Source organism: Neofelis nebulosa, chromosome 9 (genome assembly GCF_028018385.1).
Source record: "Neofelis nebulosa isolate mNeoNeb1 chromosome 9, mNeoNeb1.pri, whole genome shotgun sequence".
Classification (NCBI taxonomy): domain Eukaryota; kingdom Metazoa; phylum Chordata; class Mammalia; order Carnivora; family Felidae; genus Neofelis; species Neofelis nebulosa.
Window position 1 is genome coordinate 107,581,834 of NC_080790.1, and position 16,328 is coordinate 107,598,161.

The 16,328-nt window shown below is 37.4% G+C and overlaps 1 protein-coding gene across 3 annotated transcripts in view; it reads right to left on the reverse strand.

Annotated features, from left to right (window-relative positions):
- Positions 1-16,328, reverse strand: part of PLCB1 (phospholipase C beta 1) — a 706,541-nt gene that overhangs the window by 676,846 nt on the left and 13,367 nt on the right. For all 3 annotated transcript variants that reach the window (XM_058684913.1, XM_058684915.1, XM_058684914.1), the window contains exon 2: positions 11,990-12,067. In XM_058684913.1, coding sequence (XP_058540896.1) covers positions 11,990-12,067 — 78 coding nt within the window. The remainder of the gene's footprint in view (positions 1-11,989; positions 12,068-16,328) is intronic.

The following is a 16,328-nucleotide window of genomic DNA, read 5'->3' on the forward strand; positions in this document are numbered from 1 at the left end:
ATCCCACAGCTCCCAGGCCCCTCAACTGGGACAATTCCGAGGTGTGCTCTGCACTGTCTCCCAGAATTCCTCAGTGGTATGGAGCTTCAGATGCCCAAAGTGTAAAGTGGCATCTACTCTGGTATTCAGATAATTCAATATTCACAATACGGTGCCGAAACTGCTGCCCTCTTGCATAATGATGCCATGCTATAGGAACAAATGTTCGTCTAAAAATAGAATCCATTATGTATACCAGCAGAGTCGTTAGTTTCTTAGCATAGCAACTAGTTCTGCCCCATAAAACTTTTCATGGAGGCATTCTCTTCAAACAGGTGCAGTTGGCCGTGCCGCAATTCAATTTCCAGACTGCGGCGCCTACGTCAGCCGGGGGTTGGGGGGGGGGGGCGGTTTTGCACGCACCAAAGAGAAATCTCATGCGAAATCATTCTCATCCCAATCCATGTTCTTCATAGAAGACAGAACTGAAAGCGAAAAATTCTATTGGGAGACACATGAATTTTACCACTCTCAAATGTATTATGTAGGGGTGATTAAATCACAAGCTTCCTGTCACACCTGCATAGGATCTGGTTCTCTGGTTTCCCTGGTGGGCTTATGTGTCAATAAAGGAAGAGCCCTCCAAATTAATAAGAAATGACACGATGTTATAATTTAACAAGGTGATATCTGTTTTTGTATCGGTAATACAAATTTAAGTTATAAAATGACATAATTACATAAAATAATTTTTACAACCACATTTGCTTATTCAAGAGGGCAGAGAATTTAATTAAATATTGAATTCCAACAGCCACTTGGTCTAACAGAGGATCTAGAAAAACAAAAACATAAAGGTTAATAAACAGGGCTTCATTGCTGAGGACAGGTTTGGTAAGGATAAGACAAATAGCTCATACCTGGAACATTCAGAGAATGTAAAATGAAATGAATTTTAATCAACTGAATATAAAAAAATATCTATTTTGATTCAATCTTGGATACTGAGATTCTAAAAAATGCTAGTAATTTCCTGGCTTCCTAAGTACAGTATAGGGAATATTGTTCAATCATAGACAAATAATTCAAAATCTTGTAGGGCCTCTGGGTGCTCAGCTGAATATTACTTCTGACAAAAATTAGGCCATGGACAGGAAAGGTAGAGTGAACGCAGCCTCTCAGGAAGTTTACTGACTTAATTTGTGATGTCAGCTTGCTTTCTATGCTTTCTATCAGTGTTCACCTTGGCTGCACATTAGAATCAGATGACCACACCTCAGAGCAATTAAATCAGAGTCTTTGGGGAGGGGCCCAGGAACCAGCATTTTTGAAGCTCTCTGCATGATTTCAATGTGCAGTCCAAGTTGAGAGTCACTTCATACAGGCTGCCTCTTCTCCCGAATGTAAGAAGCCTACTGAGGTTTCTTTTTAAGCAAATTTTCCCAGAAAAATTAACTTTATACATTAAACAGATTCTTTAAAAAGCCAAGACATACAGCCCAACTACCTGGGTTCTAATCCTGCCTCTGCTAGTAACCAACTGCATGACCAGGGGTCATCATTGAAACTTTGTGTGTGCATGTCAAGGTCAATACCTATAAATGGGGCTAATAATAGCACTATCCTCAGAGGCTTTTGGAAAAGATTAAATGAGTGCATTTGCGTGCATGTGCGTGTGTGTGTGTGTGTGTGTGTGTGTGTGTGTTAGCACAGTGGCATGTGGAAGACATTCCTTATGTGTTTGCTGTTACTGGTGATGATGGTAGCCATGATAATAACAACAAGAATCCAAAGGTGTGTGCAAATTGAATTAGTGCATATTTAAAAAAATGTATTTATACAGAGAACAAACTGAGGGTGTATGGGGGTATGGGGGAGAAGGGAAAATGGGTGATGGGCATTGAGGAGGGAACTTGGGATGAGCACTGGGTGTTCCATGTAAATGATGAACCATGGGAATCTACCCCAAAAACCAAGAGCACACTTTATACACTGTATGTTAGCCAATTTGACAATAAATTATATTTAAAAATTAATTAATTAATTAATTAATTAAAAAATTTTTTTTTCAACGTTTTTTTTTTTTTTATTTATTTTTGGGACAGAGAGAGACAGAGCATGAACGGGGGAGGGGCAGAGAGAGAGGGAGACACAGAATCGGAAACAGGCTCCAGGCTCCGAGCCATCAGCCCAGAGCCTGACGCGGGGCTCGAACTCACGGACCGTGAGATCGTGACCTGGCTGAAGTCGGACGCTTAACCGACTGCGCCACCCAGGCGCCCCTAATTAATTAAAATTTTAAAAATGTATTTATAATATTTTAACACCAACTTCGTAATAAATTGATTGTTCAATGTTGGTTTGTGTTTTCGTCTTTTTAAATAAGTTAAATAAAATAAACGATGATAAAATGGGAAAAAATGGGAAATAACTAATCATATTCTTTAGTCTATTTTAAGTGCTTAAGTGATTCAAACTACCCATCTAAATTTATTTTACCAAAAGGGAGAGAAAAAAAAATTGTCTTTCTGATTAAATATCGAAAAGGCTTGATGAGGACCCCATCTATAGGATCAAACCATCTTGGACTGACAAGCAAATAAACCAGAAAACAACCAAAAATGCTCATTCTATCTAAAACACCCATGAAGCGCCTGGGTGGCTCAGTCAGTTGAAGAGCCGACTTCAACTCAGGTCATGATCTCGCAGTCTGTGAGCTCGAGCCCTGCATCAGGCTCTGTGCTGACCGCTCAGAGCCTGGAGTCTGCTTCCGATTCTGTGTCTCCCTCTCTCTCTGCCCTTCGCCTGCTTGCTCTCTGTCTGTGTCTCTCTCTCAAAAACAATAAACATTAAAAAAAAAATTTTTTAATAAAAATAAAACGAAAATGCTGGTAATTCAAGCAAAGGAGCAAGACAAGGATCTGGGAATTCTATCCATAACAAAAGCAAATGGGGTTTTTTATATAACAGAAAATAAAATTATGAACAATGTACCAAATGCATTTCCTCCACCCAATCCTCCAATCCAGTGTCTCAAACTAATTTTGGTATCAAACAATACAAATATCCCATTTTATAATAGCTTCATAGCATGGAAAGCATCCAATTTAATTTTTCCTTACAAGACTGGGAAGAGCTAAATATAAGCAACTCATAAAACTGAGGCAAAATTTTTAATTAAATTATATTAAGAGTAAAGTGTTTTGAATTAAGGCCAGAGTGTTTCATATTTCTAAACTCCGATCACAGTGTAGTCAAAAGAGCATCGCTGTCGTTATTGGTATGATGAAGTGAAGTGAAGGTGACTTGAAAATCATGTCAATGCACTTACACCCTACAAATAATCCCAAAGAAACTGCAATGATGCTGTTTCATAACCAGCCTGATTTTAAAAGACATCTTGAAGAGGTTACATTTCAGTTAGCAATCTTGCTGAAAATCCATGAATCACAACCTCCAAGAAGAATTTGTGAAAGATTCCATCATAATAACATTTCTTCTTACGTTGCATCTACATAGCCTAGGCAATCATAGTATTTGGTTATTCTACACTAGCTGGAGTTACTGAGGAAAAACCTTTGGGCTCAAGGCAGTAGCAAGAAGGTAGTGTTGAGAATACATGGAGCTTAATCTGAAAGTGGATTTGATGAGGGGAGATTCGTTCCTCAGCAATCAGACAGACCAATGACTAAATTACACTTGAAAACACTACAAGTTTAATCTCTAAGGATCTGATCAGTATGGAGGAGGAGAAGCTGCTTGATGTCAATATAGCTGTGATAATCCAAAAGTGATTTATATTAGGAAAAAAGACACAGACAGCCATGGTGGAGTCCAATTCTTCTTGTGAATAATACCTTTTTCTCTTATCCAAGACTTTAAATCATCTTAAAGCTTATTCCATGAGATGCTTTAGATTCCCGCGGGCCCGAGAAACTTTCATCTATGATGGAGTATTTATTAGTGAATTATCCTCAGAGGAAAATTATTCTAAACAATAAATCCCTTCTTTTGCCTTCCATGGCTCTGTTCCCAAAACATTATGAAATACATAAATAAACATCTTGTGTGCCCAAACAGACCTAAGCTTCAGTGCTTCAGATCAAAAGACCAAAGCTGAGTCTAAACAGAAAACAAGTCACTAACACCTTGAAGACGAAAAAAATATATATTTAAAAATATACATAAATAGATGGTCAACTGGTTTTTGAAACAGCACATTTATGGTCCTTAAGAATTAGTTAGAGACTAATTGCTTAGTCAGAGACTAGTTGTTTATTATATACCAATAATAAAAAGCCACCACAAATGACCTGAGGGTGTTATGCTAAGTGAAATAAGCCATGGAAAGACAAATACTGCATGGTATCATTTATACACAGTATCTTAAAAAAAAAAAAAAGTCAAACTCTAAACTCCTAAAAACACTACAAAAGTGGATGCCGGGGCTGGGCGTGGTGGGGCGCGGAATAGGAAGAGGTTGGTGAAAGGGTACAAGCTTTCAGCTAGAAGGTCAATAAGGTCTGAGGATATAACATAAAACATGTGACTATAGTTGAAGACGCTGTAGTATATAACTGAAACTTGCCAAGAGAGTAGAACTTAAACATTTTCACACAAACAGAAAAATAAATAAATCTGTGAGGTGATGGATGTGTTAATTAACTCCATGGGGGTTATTTTCACAATGTCTACAGATACCAAATCCCCAAGATGTACACTTCAAATATCTTACAATTTTATTTGTCAGTAAATTATTGACTAATAACTCTGCCTCAATAAAGCCAAAATATTTAAAACTAAAATGAAATTTTAAAAATTAAATTAAAAAAAAAGACCCCACAAAGGATCTAAAGTTTACAACGCGCTAGGCATTGTGTTAGGCACTTCACATACCAAGTTTAACAACAGTCCTAAGGAAGTTATACCTCATCTTACAGCTGAAGAAATCGAGGCTTAGCTTGAGAAGAAATTCACCTGAGGTCACTCTTAATACAAGGTAAAGCAAGAGCTCGAACCCACATCTATCTGACTTTGCAGATGATTTTCTTAACTGGCTTCCAGCCTCCCAAATTAGGGTTGTTTTAAGAAAACTGCTTGGCTTAAAACAAAAGTATTCTTCTAATAGTTTCAGTGCCTCTTATGAAGAAATCTTTTTAATGCCCTTAATTAGGGGGCATCTATATTAAGATATCAAGCATTAAGCATCTATATTAAGCAGTTCCTAGAGACGGATTCTAGTAAAATTAGCTTATTTTAGAGGTGGTTCCAGGACAAATCAGGAATGAGGAATTGAGAGAGGAAGGGAAGGAAGGCCATGAATGATGTATTTGCATGCCAGTTACTGCTGTGGATGGTGGCTTAATCCCACCAAAGAATCCTGGGGAAAAAAACATAAAGCTTGCACCTTTGCTTTATCCCACCCAAGAGCTGAAGGAACCGTGGTATTTGTCTATCAAACTCCTTTGCTTGGGGTTGTTGTTAATTCTCAGGAACTTCCAAGCAGCATCATGGGTAACAAAGTGAGCACTAGTGATCAGAAAAAGCAAAAGAATACAAGCGCTGGCCCCTAGGGTCCAATATGTGGCTTCTGGAGTCATAAGGATGTGGGTATAGACTTCATACCACATCTACTCTATGAATCTCTTCAATAACGGGAATCGAATTCAGAAAAGTGAAGAAAAAGATTCAGTCCCTAGATGCTGCTGGTTAGTTAGTTGGCGATGACTGGTGTACTGCTCCAGGCCAAAGAATGTTGCCAGCCCTCAGAAAGCAATCCTCACATGCATCGTGCTGTTTTCTAAGGTAATTTCAGTTATTGTTTCAGGCTTAGGGGAAAATTACCAAATAAAAATGAATGGAACTCATCTTTTTTAATTTATAACCACATCATTATGCTCAATAGACTGCTGAGTATCCTACCTCATTTACCATACACGAGAAAGGTCAACATTGATGCTTCTGGAATACACTAGAGAAGTATGTCCCAAAGAAGAAGCACCAATGCTAAATGATTAATGAAACAAGCGGTGCCTGGGGATTTTTTGTGGAAGCCAGACTAAGTTTTTAATAGGATATTCCTAGAGTTTCCTATGGAGGTCTATGGTTCATCATTTATAATATTTGTGAACTCTGGACTCTCATGCTGAAAAAAATGTCATTGAGGCTTGTGTAAATATTTAATTTTTGAACTTTGCTTTTGAACTCTGTATAGCAATTTAAGATTACCGTAAGAGAATGCAGTCTATACTTGCCATTAAAAGAAACATAATTATTGCTCTGTACAAGGATTCCAAATGGCGTCTCATGCAAAATCACAGATCAGAAGAAAATGGCAGATGAAAAGATAGTAGAGCCAATTGCTCCTGTCTTAGGTCCCTCAAAATGACTCAACATGCAGATATTAATTTACATCTATGAACTAGGGTCATGGGTAAACAAACGGGGTTGTACTTATTAAATAAGAAAGTATGAAAGGCAGAAGATAAATGGAACAAAAATGAAGGGGGAAATAACATCTCAGAAGCCCACAGGCATTAAAACATAGGAACAGATCTATGGGCCATCTAACCAGGTGGTGGAGGTGTCTGTCAGTAGTAGGAGCACAATGGGAACATCATCTCAGGTCAACCTGACACCTCAGCTCCCTCCTCCCGCAGCCTCCACACCCTGAACTACAAAAATCCCACAGAAGAAAGGGTGCCATCGTAGCTGGCGCCAAACAGAAAGAACAGGGAAGCACCAACACGTAAGGCTACCCATTGAAAGAAATTAAATTTAGGGGCGCCCAACTGGCTCAGTCTGTTAAGCATCTGACTTCAGCTCAGATCATGATCTCACGGTTTGTGAGTTTGAGCCCCGTGTTGAGCTCTGTGCTGACAGCTCAGAGCCTGGAGCCTGCTTTGATTCTGTGTCTCCCTTTCTCTCTGCCCCTCCCCTCTTCACGCTTTCTTCCTCTCTCTCTCTCAAAAATAAATATTTTTTAAAAAATAAAGAAATTAAATTTAGAGCCCCACCTCACACTAGTCCTCAAAACACATGACATGACTACTACAGTCTGAAAGTTTGCGTCCTCCCCACCCCCTCCCCCAAATCTATACTTGGAACACCTACTGTCCAAAGACAAGATTAGGAGGTAAGGTCTTTTGGAGGTGCTTAAGTCTTGAGAGCAGAGTCCTTGTGGATGTGATTAGTGTATAAAAGAAGCTCCAGAGACCTCCCCAGCCCCTTCCTCTCATGAGGATACAAAGAAAAGGCTCCAACCCGGAAGACGGCTCTAACCTTGGACTCCAGCCTCCAGAAATGTAAGAAATAAATATCTGTTGTTCATAAGATACCAAGTCTACGGTATTTTGTTATAGCAGCTTGAAGAGACTAAGATCGAAAACTTAAATTAATAATAATGATGGCCATAACGATGAGGAATAAGAAAGTCCTTAAGTAAAGCAAAAAGAAAAAAAAAGGAATGAAATGTGAACACATCAAAATTGAAAATGGGAAAGTCATCTTTTGCCATGCATAAGTTAGAAATTAAGAAATTCAAAGACAAACCACAAACAGGAAGAAAGTATTTGCAACATCTATAACAGCTAAAGATTACCATCTAGAGTACATAGAGCACCCTCAACAAGGAATATAAGCAAGGGACACAAGATTCATGTAAGAGAAAACAGGAACAGTCCATAAAGGCATAAAAAGAGACACATCTTACCATCAAGGCAGACACTGGCAAATCAAAACAGAGATAAAATAGCTGCATCAATACATGCAAATATACATAAATGCAAAAATAAAAGGTTTCTTAATAATGTTGGTGAGGCCTGAAGAAACAGTTCCTCTCACACCACTGATAGGGCTATAAAATGATGCAACTATTAACTAAAATTTAGGATATGTATAGCCTTCAATCAGCAATTGTAGTTCTGAAAATTTACCTCAGGGAACCCCTGACCCATCTACCCAGAGAGGGCTATGCAGGCTGACTATTACCCTGTATTACTGGATTGTTCCCTGTAGCCCCAAATTAGAAACAAACACCCACAGTCCACCAGTGAGAAATTATTATTAAATAAAATTTGGTAATCCATTCCACGGGATATGACAGGGAAATTTAAAAGTAAGAGGTAGATCTACATGTACTTACATGAAAAGTTCTCTAAGACAAACTAATAAAGTAAAACACAAGTTGGTGAAACAGTAAAAATGATATGATGGTATTTAGGATACAAACAGATATAAACAAAACAAAATGAACTATTTCCATAGATATGCATGTAAAATTCCTTCAGAGGAGACAGGGAACGCTACCATGGAACTGTTACCAGTGGTTGACCCTGGAGGGTACACTAAGATTGGGTCAAAGAAGGAGGGGCTAAGGGCATTTACACTACTTTATTCTCTAATGCAAAGAACACATTTGTGTGTTATTCACAAAATTAAAAATAAATAAAATCTGTAACAACAAAAAAGAGAAAGTAGTAGGAGTCCTACATTTAAAATGTGTCTTTTTCCTCCTATTCCTTTTTGATGTAATGTAATTATGTGCTCCTCTCCTCTCTCCCTCCAAGCTCCTGCTTTAGGGATACAAGGAGGAGTCTGCTGGGCTGGACTTCTTGGATCTGAACTAGTAGTAACTAGTTTTATTTTTACACCAACCTTGGCACAGAAGCAGGGTATCGAGTTGCAAAGCATAGGTCTACTTTGTTTCATCTTCTAGCAGAATAGGTTTGTATTAGCTCTTTAACATTGACTTCCTTTTTCTTCTTTAGCTTTTCCTCCAAAATTGTGATGCAGATACTTCCTGTAGTTACATGGTTTTCATGGCTGATACTTCCTGTGTTGGTTCCTTGTCCCAATCTGGCATAGCTCCAAAGAAAAGTCATAGACTGATGCCAGCAACCCCTTACATACTCCAGCCGTGCAGGAGCCCCTCTCACCCACAATTACAGATAAGCTCATCCTCTTGACCTAACAGACACTGACATAAGAAAAACCACCGTGCTTAGAACAGTCTTATTCAGAAACATGCTGTTGCTACTTGCAGTCAATAAGATGTACAGAGCCAACAGTAAAGAAGAAAGTGATTAAAATAAGTCCAGAGCTGGTACGAAGAATGAACATATATCCCTTAAGATCATGGTCATGTTTATCTGCTTCCCCCAACCTCAAATATTTTTTCAATGTTTCACCAAAGCACATGTTTGCTACCTAAAAATGACTTGCTACTAGCTCTAGTTTTTTAATTCCTAAATCTATCATCTGTGCTGTCTGTCTTCTTTGCCACCCATCATTTCTATGATGAAAAATCAAAGGGGGAGTTAGAGGAAGGGAGCATGTCACTGTCTATGGAGGATGAATTCAGTGGCGCAAAATCAGTGGCTGTGGTCTACAGTAGAATGGATAGTAAGGTACAATGTATAATTTGGGGTGGTATCATGTAGCCGCTACAGGAGAGATGACATGGGTAAGACATTGAGTAAAATGTGAGAATTTTCCTCCAGTGCTATAAAAAGAAAGATCTTGTAACAAGAGCTTCTTTCCCAAGAGCTTCTTAAAGCCACTCAGCTGGCCTCTGAGCAGACCAGGCGTCGTTTTGGCACAGGCTCCGTGGACAAAGGAGAAATTAGGTAGGAAGAAGCCCAAAGGGAGAAGAGAGGTACATTATAATAAATGCCAACGCACACTTCCAAACCAATGGAAAACACAGTGTGTAAAATCAATGAATAAACTTACAAGTATTTTTTTTTCTCTGAGACATCTCTGTAATATATGTGATAGATTCACATCACTAAGAGTCACTGTTTGAAAAAAATATTTTGAAGAAAGTGGGCCTCTAAGTAACATCATGATTGCACCTCTCAGCCAGGTACCATCAAATGATCCTATGCAAAAACAGCGACTAAAAGCTTGGCTTCCCACCCCTCATTTGAGAGCACCATCTTCTAGCATACATTTCCTCTAATATATCACTTACACCCGTCCATCTCCTAGAAGGGGATGTATCACTCCTTCTGGCTCCAAGACCGGGCGTAAAGCCAGAAGAAAATGACAAACTTGGAAGCAATGAAAGTTTAATTCTTTTTTCTTAAATCCTCTCATCTTTTGTATACTGATATATGATCATTGACTAAAAAATAAACCTCGTAACTCTGATCTATGAAAATGGGATGACTTCGGTATTTAAAGAGTGAAAAATGAAATTTACTATCTTCTTAGGTAGAACTGTAAGATTAATATCCATGAGAGGAAAAGTAATAAAGAGATAAAAGCAATTGCTAACATATTATCTGTTTCAATTGGTCATAAACAGCACTACAAGCAAGAGAAAACAGTTGTGGTAAAAATCTGAAATAAATTTTCCCACATCTGAAAATAGACATAAGTCAAAATCCTGGGTTCTCAGAACAATAGACATGCATCAAAGAACCTTCGGTCCTAAACCCTTTCTCTTTCTTAAGCAAAGAAATATTTATGATTGGTCTTAGAAGGGAGTTTAACTGAGTTGCCATGAATTATTAAAAAACCCCAAAATACCTTCTGTTGCTTTTATAGAAGCTTGATTTACAAGCTGAAAAATCAAACTGACAGTTAAGTCCCTTGTACAAATACCCAACCTTTAAAAATGCCCTAGGCATTATAAATATATCTTTCATGAATATAGCTGCAACAGTTCTAAAAATAGCTTTTAGAAGGAAAAAAAAAATTATTTCAAGCCATTGTTTTATACATAACAGCAGGAAACCAAACAGAATGTCAAACCCAAAGTGATTAACACACCCAGTAATAAACATGAACATTAAGTAGCAAGTCTTGCAAATGAAATTCATTTTTTTGACATTAGCTTAGAGTCTATGGTTTAGCCCTAGATCTATGGCCAGAGATGATTCCAGGGCACCCATATTCAAAAAGTAATTCGAGGGCTACAGGGCTAAAATTCGCCTTTTAGATGAGTGTAAACAGACACGTTCAGGACTGGCCCTGGGAGGGAGGTATTACCATCCAGCACCCTGAGAGTTTCCTCCAGGCTCCACCCTGACCCCAAATATGCCATTTCACACAGCCAGTTCCAGACCACTGCTCACAGGTGAAGTCCAGGTTGCCCCAAAGGCAGAAGGAAAGGCCAACAAATTCCAGTAACTTTGGCAATAGTGACCTAACTCAAGGATGTGAAAAGACTTAGAGCCCTTCACAATGTGGTACCTGGTATTTTATTGGTTTAAATATGTATTTAGCACTCTCAATAAAGCTTACCCATCTCTCCAAATAACAGAGCTTATAGGGTCACAACATTCTGTGTTCTGTGGCCTCACAGGTTCGAGTCCAGAACCACTGTTTCTTGAAATAATAACTACTTTCTATGAATATTTTTCTGCCCATTAAACCCCAAATAAATCTTGTGATTTGCAGACATTCTATTTAATAATTCAATATGGAATTATCTCAATTGGCTTCATAATAAATGAGATCCTAAACTCATGAAATGGTAGACAGAAAGCTAAATATGAAAAAAAAATCTTGAAACACTGAAGGTATAAGCTAAAGGAATCTTATTCTTAATTTTCTAATGTGAATAAATGATCAAGACCAAATTCCTGTGCCAAGGCCAGGCGAACCCTTAATAAGCAGCAAAGGGGAGAAGGAAGAGAAAAGGAAAGCCAAACTTATAATGTGGGTCACAAGTGATTTTCTCATCATTTTTCTTTATTCTTTATGAGTAGAACTGGAGGGGGGATTTAAGTCACTAATACTGGCTAATTTTCTTCTACAACAAATGTAATTCACATTTCCACGTTCTTGTCCTGAAAAAATGGCAATTGTTCTAGGATTCAGCATATCTAATACTTTGGGCTAGAATCCTTGGAAACTCCTAAGACATTTATTTCTAAGTAGAATCTTTAAATAAATTACAAAGGGTCATGCATGAAATGGATATACTTATGGAGGTAACTTAAATACTTTGCAAATCAGCAACAAACTAGAAAATGTAAGAAAGACATATCTCACTTTTTACCTTATTTTGATCTGTCCAGTAAAAGAAAAATCCCTGAGGGTCAGTCCTCAAAATAATTGGAGTGACAATAGTGGAGTCCTAGAAATATAAGAAAAAACACAAATATCAACATATATCATTGTAGGAAGTCCTACCCAGGAGTTACTTAGCAAGTAATAGTTGTTACGAGTTTCTCAAGGGTCAGCAATTATTAGTAAAAGTTTCAAAAAACTAGACATGACATCCTCACTTCACAGCATTATTAATTACATAACTAAGCTTCTTTACTAATAATTAGAATATCTGTGCATTACTTATAAAAGAAAAGCCCAGGTACGCACATATTTATGAAGACAAATTGACATGTTTTCTATTCAAAGCTCTAATTTTCCAAATAATTTTAATATTAAACATCATTACATATTTTATATGATTAAAATTAATTAAAATCCATGCTTGAAGGTAATATTTTAAATTTCATCTGTTCTATAAAATTATTTTTTATTGTACTAAAGAGAGTAAACATATTATTTGGGCATTGCTGTTTCCAAGGTAACAATAAATAAGGCCATGGTCTACATTTTCAGAAAGATATACACAAAATTGTTGCAAATTTAAATTTCACAGATGAAATAAAACATCATAGACAAATAGTCTTCGGGAGTTTAAAGCATGTACATTATAAAGCAAAAACAGCATGCACTGTAATTATAATATTAAGCATTTCTAAAATATGTGTTCTTTTCTTTTGGCAATTTTCAGAAAGGCATACCATCTGCACAAGAAAACACATGTCACTGGATATGGATTTTTATACTGAAATACTTGGTTGGGCCTTTGCAGGAATTACATTTTTTAAAGGAGACATAAATTACCTGTTTATTTCAACTGTTTCATACACATTGTAACTAAAGTATGGCATATCGTCTATCTGATCAAAGATACTTATAATGAAAATTAGAACTTGCAGAAATAATTTTGGAATTGGGGATTGTTTTCCTGATGGGAAGAGTAGATCAATGTTTTTAGTCCACATGGTAAGTCTTATTAGAAAGCTCGGTTCTGAAGGCCATCCCCTTGGGGATGCCTGTCCCCCCTGGGTACCTCATCTTACACAGCTACAACTGAAAAAAAAAAAAAAACCATAATAATACCTACCTTAGAAGGTGTCTGTGTGAATTAAAAAGGAGAATTTGGGTAAAGTACTTGAACCAAATGCTTGCCTCATAAAAACATTTATTGTTATTAACAGATTATGCTTAAAAACTGACTTATTAAAATAGCAAATGAAAGTTTATCATGGCATTCTTTTTTTATTATGGTTTTATTATACCACTAACATAAAAATTCCTTTTTTTAAGCATAAAGTTCAGTGGCATTAAGTACATTCACACAGCTGCACAGCCATTACCACCATCCATTTCCAGAACTTTTTCATCTTCCCACATGAAATTCCACAGTCATTAAACACTAACTCCCCATTCCCTCTTCCCCAAGCCCCTGACAATCACTACCTACTTTCTGTCTCTATGAATTTGACCACTCTTGATGCCTCACATAAGCAGAATCATACAATATTTATCATTTTGTGACCGGTTTATTTTGTGACTGGCCTAATGTGTTTAAAGGTTCATCCATGTTGTAGCAGGTGTCAGAATTCCCTTCCTTTGTAAGGCTGACTAATATTCCTTTGTATGTATACATCACATTTTATTCATTCATCCATCTGTCACTGGACACTTGAGTTATTTCCATCTTTTCACTATTGCAAAAAATGCTGCTATGCACAGATTGACAAATATCTGAGTCCCTGCTTTCAACTGTTTCATACCCAGAATGATCATACAATAGTTCTCTGTTTAAGTTTTTGAGGTCCTGCCCTTCTGTTTTATCCTGATAATTTTAAGATTTATTCTTTTTTAAAAAATTTTTTGATGTTTATTTATTTTTCAGAGAGAGAGAGACACGGAGCGTGAGCGGGGGAGGGGCAGAGAGAGAGGGAGACACAGAATCTGAGCTGTCAACACAGAGCCTGACACAGGGCTCAAACTCACGAACCCCAAGATGATGACCTGAGCCAAGTTGGACACAACCGACTGAGCCACCCAGGTGCCCCTTTTAAGATTTATTCTTATTTGCAGTTTGAAAAATATCTTTTAAAAGGATGGTGCTGTGGCACAGAACTTCGGCTGGAACTTCAAATTTTAAAATTACTCCTGAATGTTAAAAAAAAAAAAATTGAAAACTAATTTAATACGATAATAAAAGAACAATTTTTAAAATAGTTTAAGTTTCACCTATGAGATTATATGCATAAATGTTCAGAGCAATATTTGCAATAAATCACAGCAGTATTTTCAGTTCTGTTTCATTACCCATCATCCTCTAGAGTCGGGCAAAATGAAACTTTCTGACAGGCTGCACACAGCACACATCCCCACTTCCGGTGAATCTGGAATTAGCCTGTAGTTTTAATATATCATCCTCAAATCAGTTCCTTTTCTTATCATGGTGTCTGACAAGAGCATCTGACAAGATTCTAATCGAAACCTTGGTGACAATTCACTGCAAGGGTCGCAGACAATCAAATATTTAAAGTCATCAGGGCAAACCTCAAATTTATATTTTAGAACACTGTACTAGGCTGCCTCATTTGCTTCTGATACTGCTATTTCTAGTTTATTCCTTCTCCTCCTTCAAAATTAAAGCTGCCTTGTTAAATATTTTCGTGACCTCACTCTTCCGGCCATGGTTCCTCTGTTAAATGATCTTTTATCTCGTCTACCTGCTTACTTCCTCCATAATCACCCCTAACATTCCAAGATCAGCTGGAACTTGGCATTCTTGCCATCGAAGGCAGGATTTGACCCAGAAATACATGAATATCCATTTTCAATTCCACCTGCTTTTTTCCCACCTCCCACATAGCTGCAATGTCTATATTCTCCCGTACCAAAGTAGCCACTCAACCCATATCACAAGTATTCTTAATTGTCAGAATATAAGCTCTTGTTTGAAGTTTGAAATGTATGGTCATCCTTCATTTTCAAGGGAACCGCTGATGGACTGTAACTCTTTAAGCATTTTACTGCCAAAAAATGGAGACAACTCTCGGACAGTCTGTTTCTCTCCATCAGCATCCATAAGATATGTATTCCATATAAGATGGTGGTTTTCAAACTTTTGGGTCCATCAGATTTACTAAAAGGACTTGTTAAAACACAGACTGCTGGGACCCTTCCCCAGAGTTTCTCACTTGATAGATCTGGGCTGGAGTCTGTAAATATGCATTTCTTTCTTTTTTTTTTAATTTTTTTATGTTTATTTATTTTTGAAGGAGAGAGAGACAGAGTGTGAGTGGGGGAGAGGCAGAGAGAGAGGGAGACACAGAACCTGAAGCAGGCAACAGGCTCTGAGCTGTCAGCACAGAGCCCGACACGGGGCTTGAACTCACAGACCTCGAGATCATGACCTGAGCCGAAGTCGGACGCTTAACCGACTGACCCACCCAGGCACCCCTAAATGTGCATTTCTTACAGGACCTTAGTGCTGCTGCTGCTGCTGCTGCTGCTGCTGGTCTGGGGACCATACTTTGAGACCCACTGACATAGGCCTACAAAGGGTGAGGTTTTGGGTCAGGAACACAATGATGTAAAGGCACCAGTGAGCTTAAAAGGTAGACAAACTTGTGTCTTGTAAGTATATTGTTTCTAACTAAGAATTCAACTTTAATTTGTTTATTTCAAGTTGTAAGTTTCTTTTTTCCCAATAAACATCTGCCTTGAAAAAGAGAGCACTGATAAACATACCTGTCTTAAGTTAGTAATAGTGGATAATGCACAGTAAGTTTCCATTTACTTCTCTTCGTTTGATAGAAACTTACTCACATCCCTATCTCATCAATATATCAATAGTGAGACTAATATGATATAAGAAGCTACTGCTTTGCAATTTACTTTTTTCATTATTGCCCCATGAAGGAGCCCTTTTAGACATTTATTTTCCTAATTATCCACAATGAAATTTTAATATCACAGATGTCCTATCTATTTATATGCTGTACGTGTATCTGTGTTCTATACAAAAATTAAAAAAAAGAATAAGATATTTTTGTCCCTCAAGACCATTTTTCATTTTTTGGAGGTGATTTGGTCCCAACTGAGAATGTATGTTCTGTGCCTGCATGTCCAAGATGGACTCATGAGCCACCTGTGGCTACTGAAAACTTAGAATGTGGCTAGTTCAACGGAGATGTGCTGTATAATTTCAAAGACAAGGAATGAAAACAAGAATATACAATAGTTCATTAATAATTTTTAATATTGATTATATAATGAAAACAATATATTGGGTTAAATAA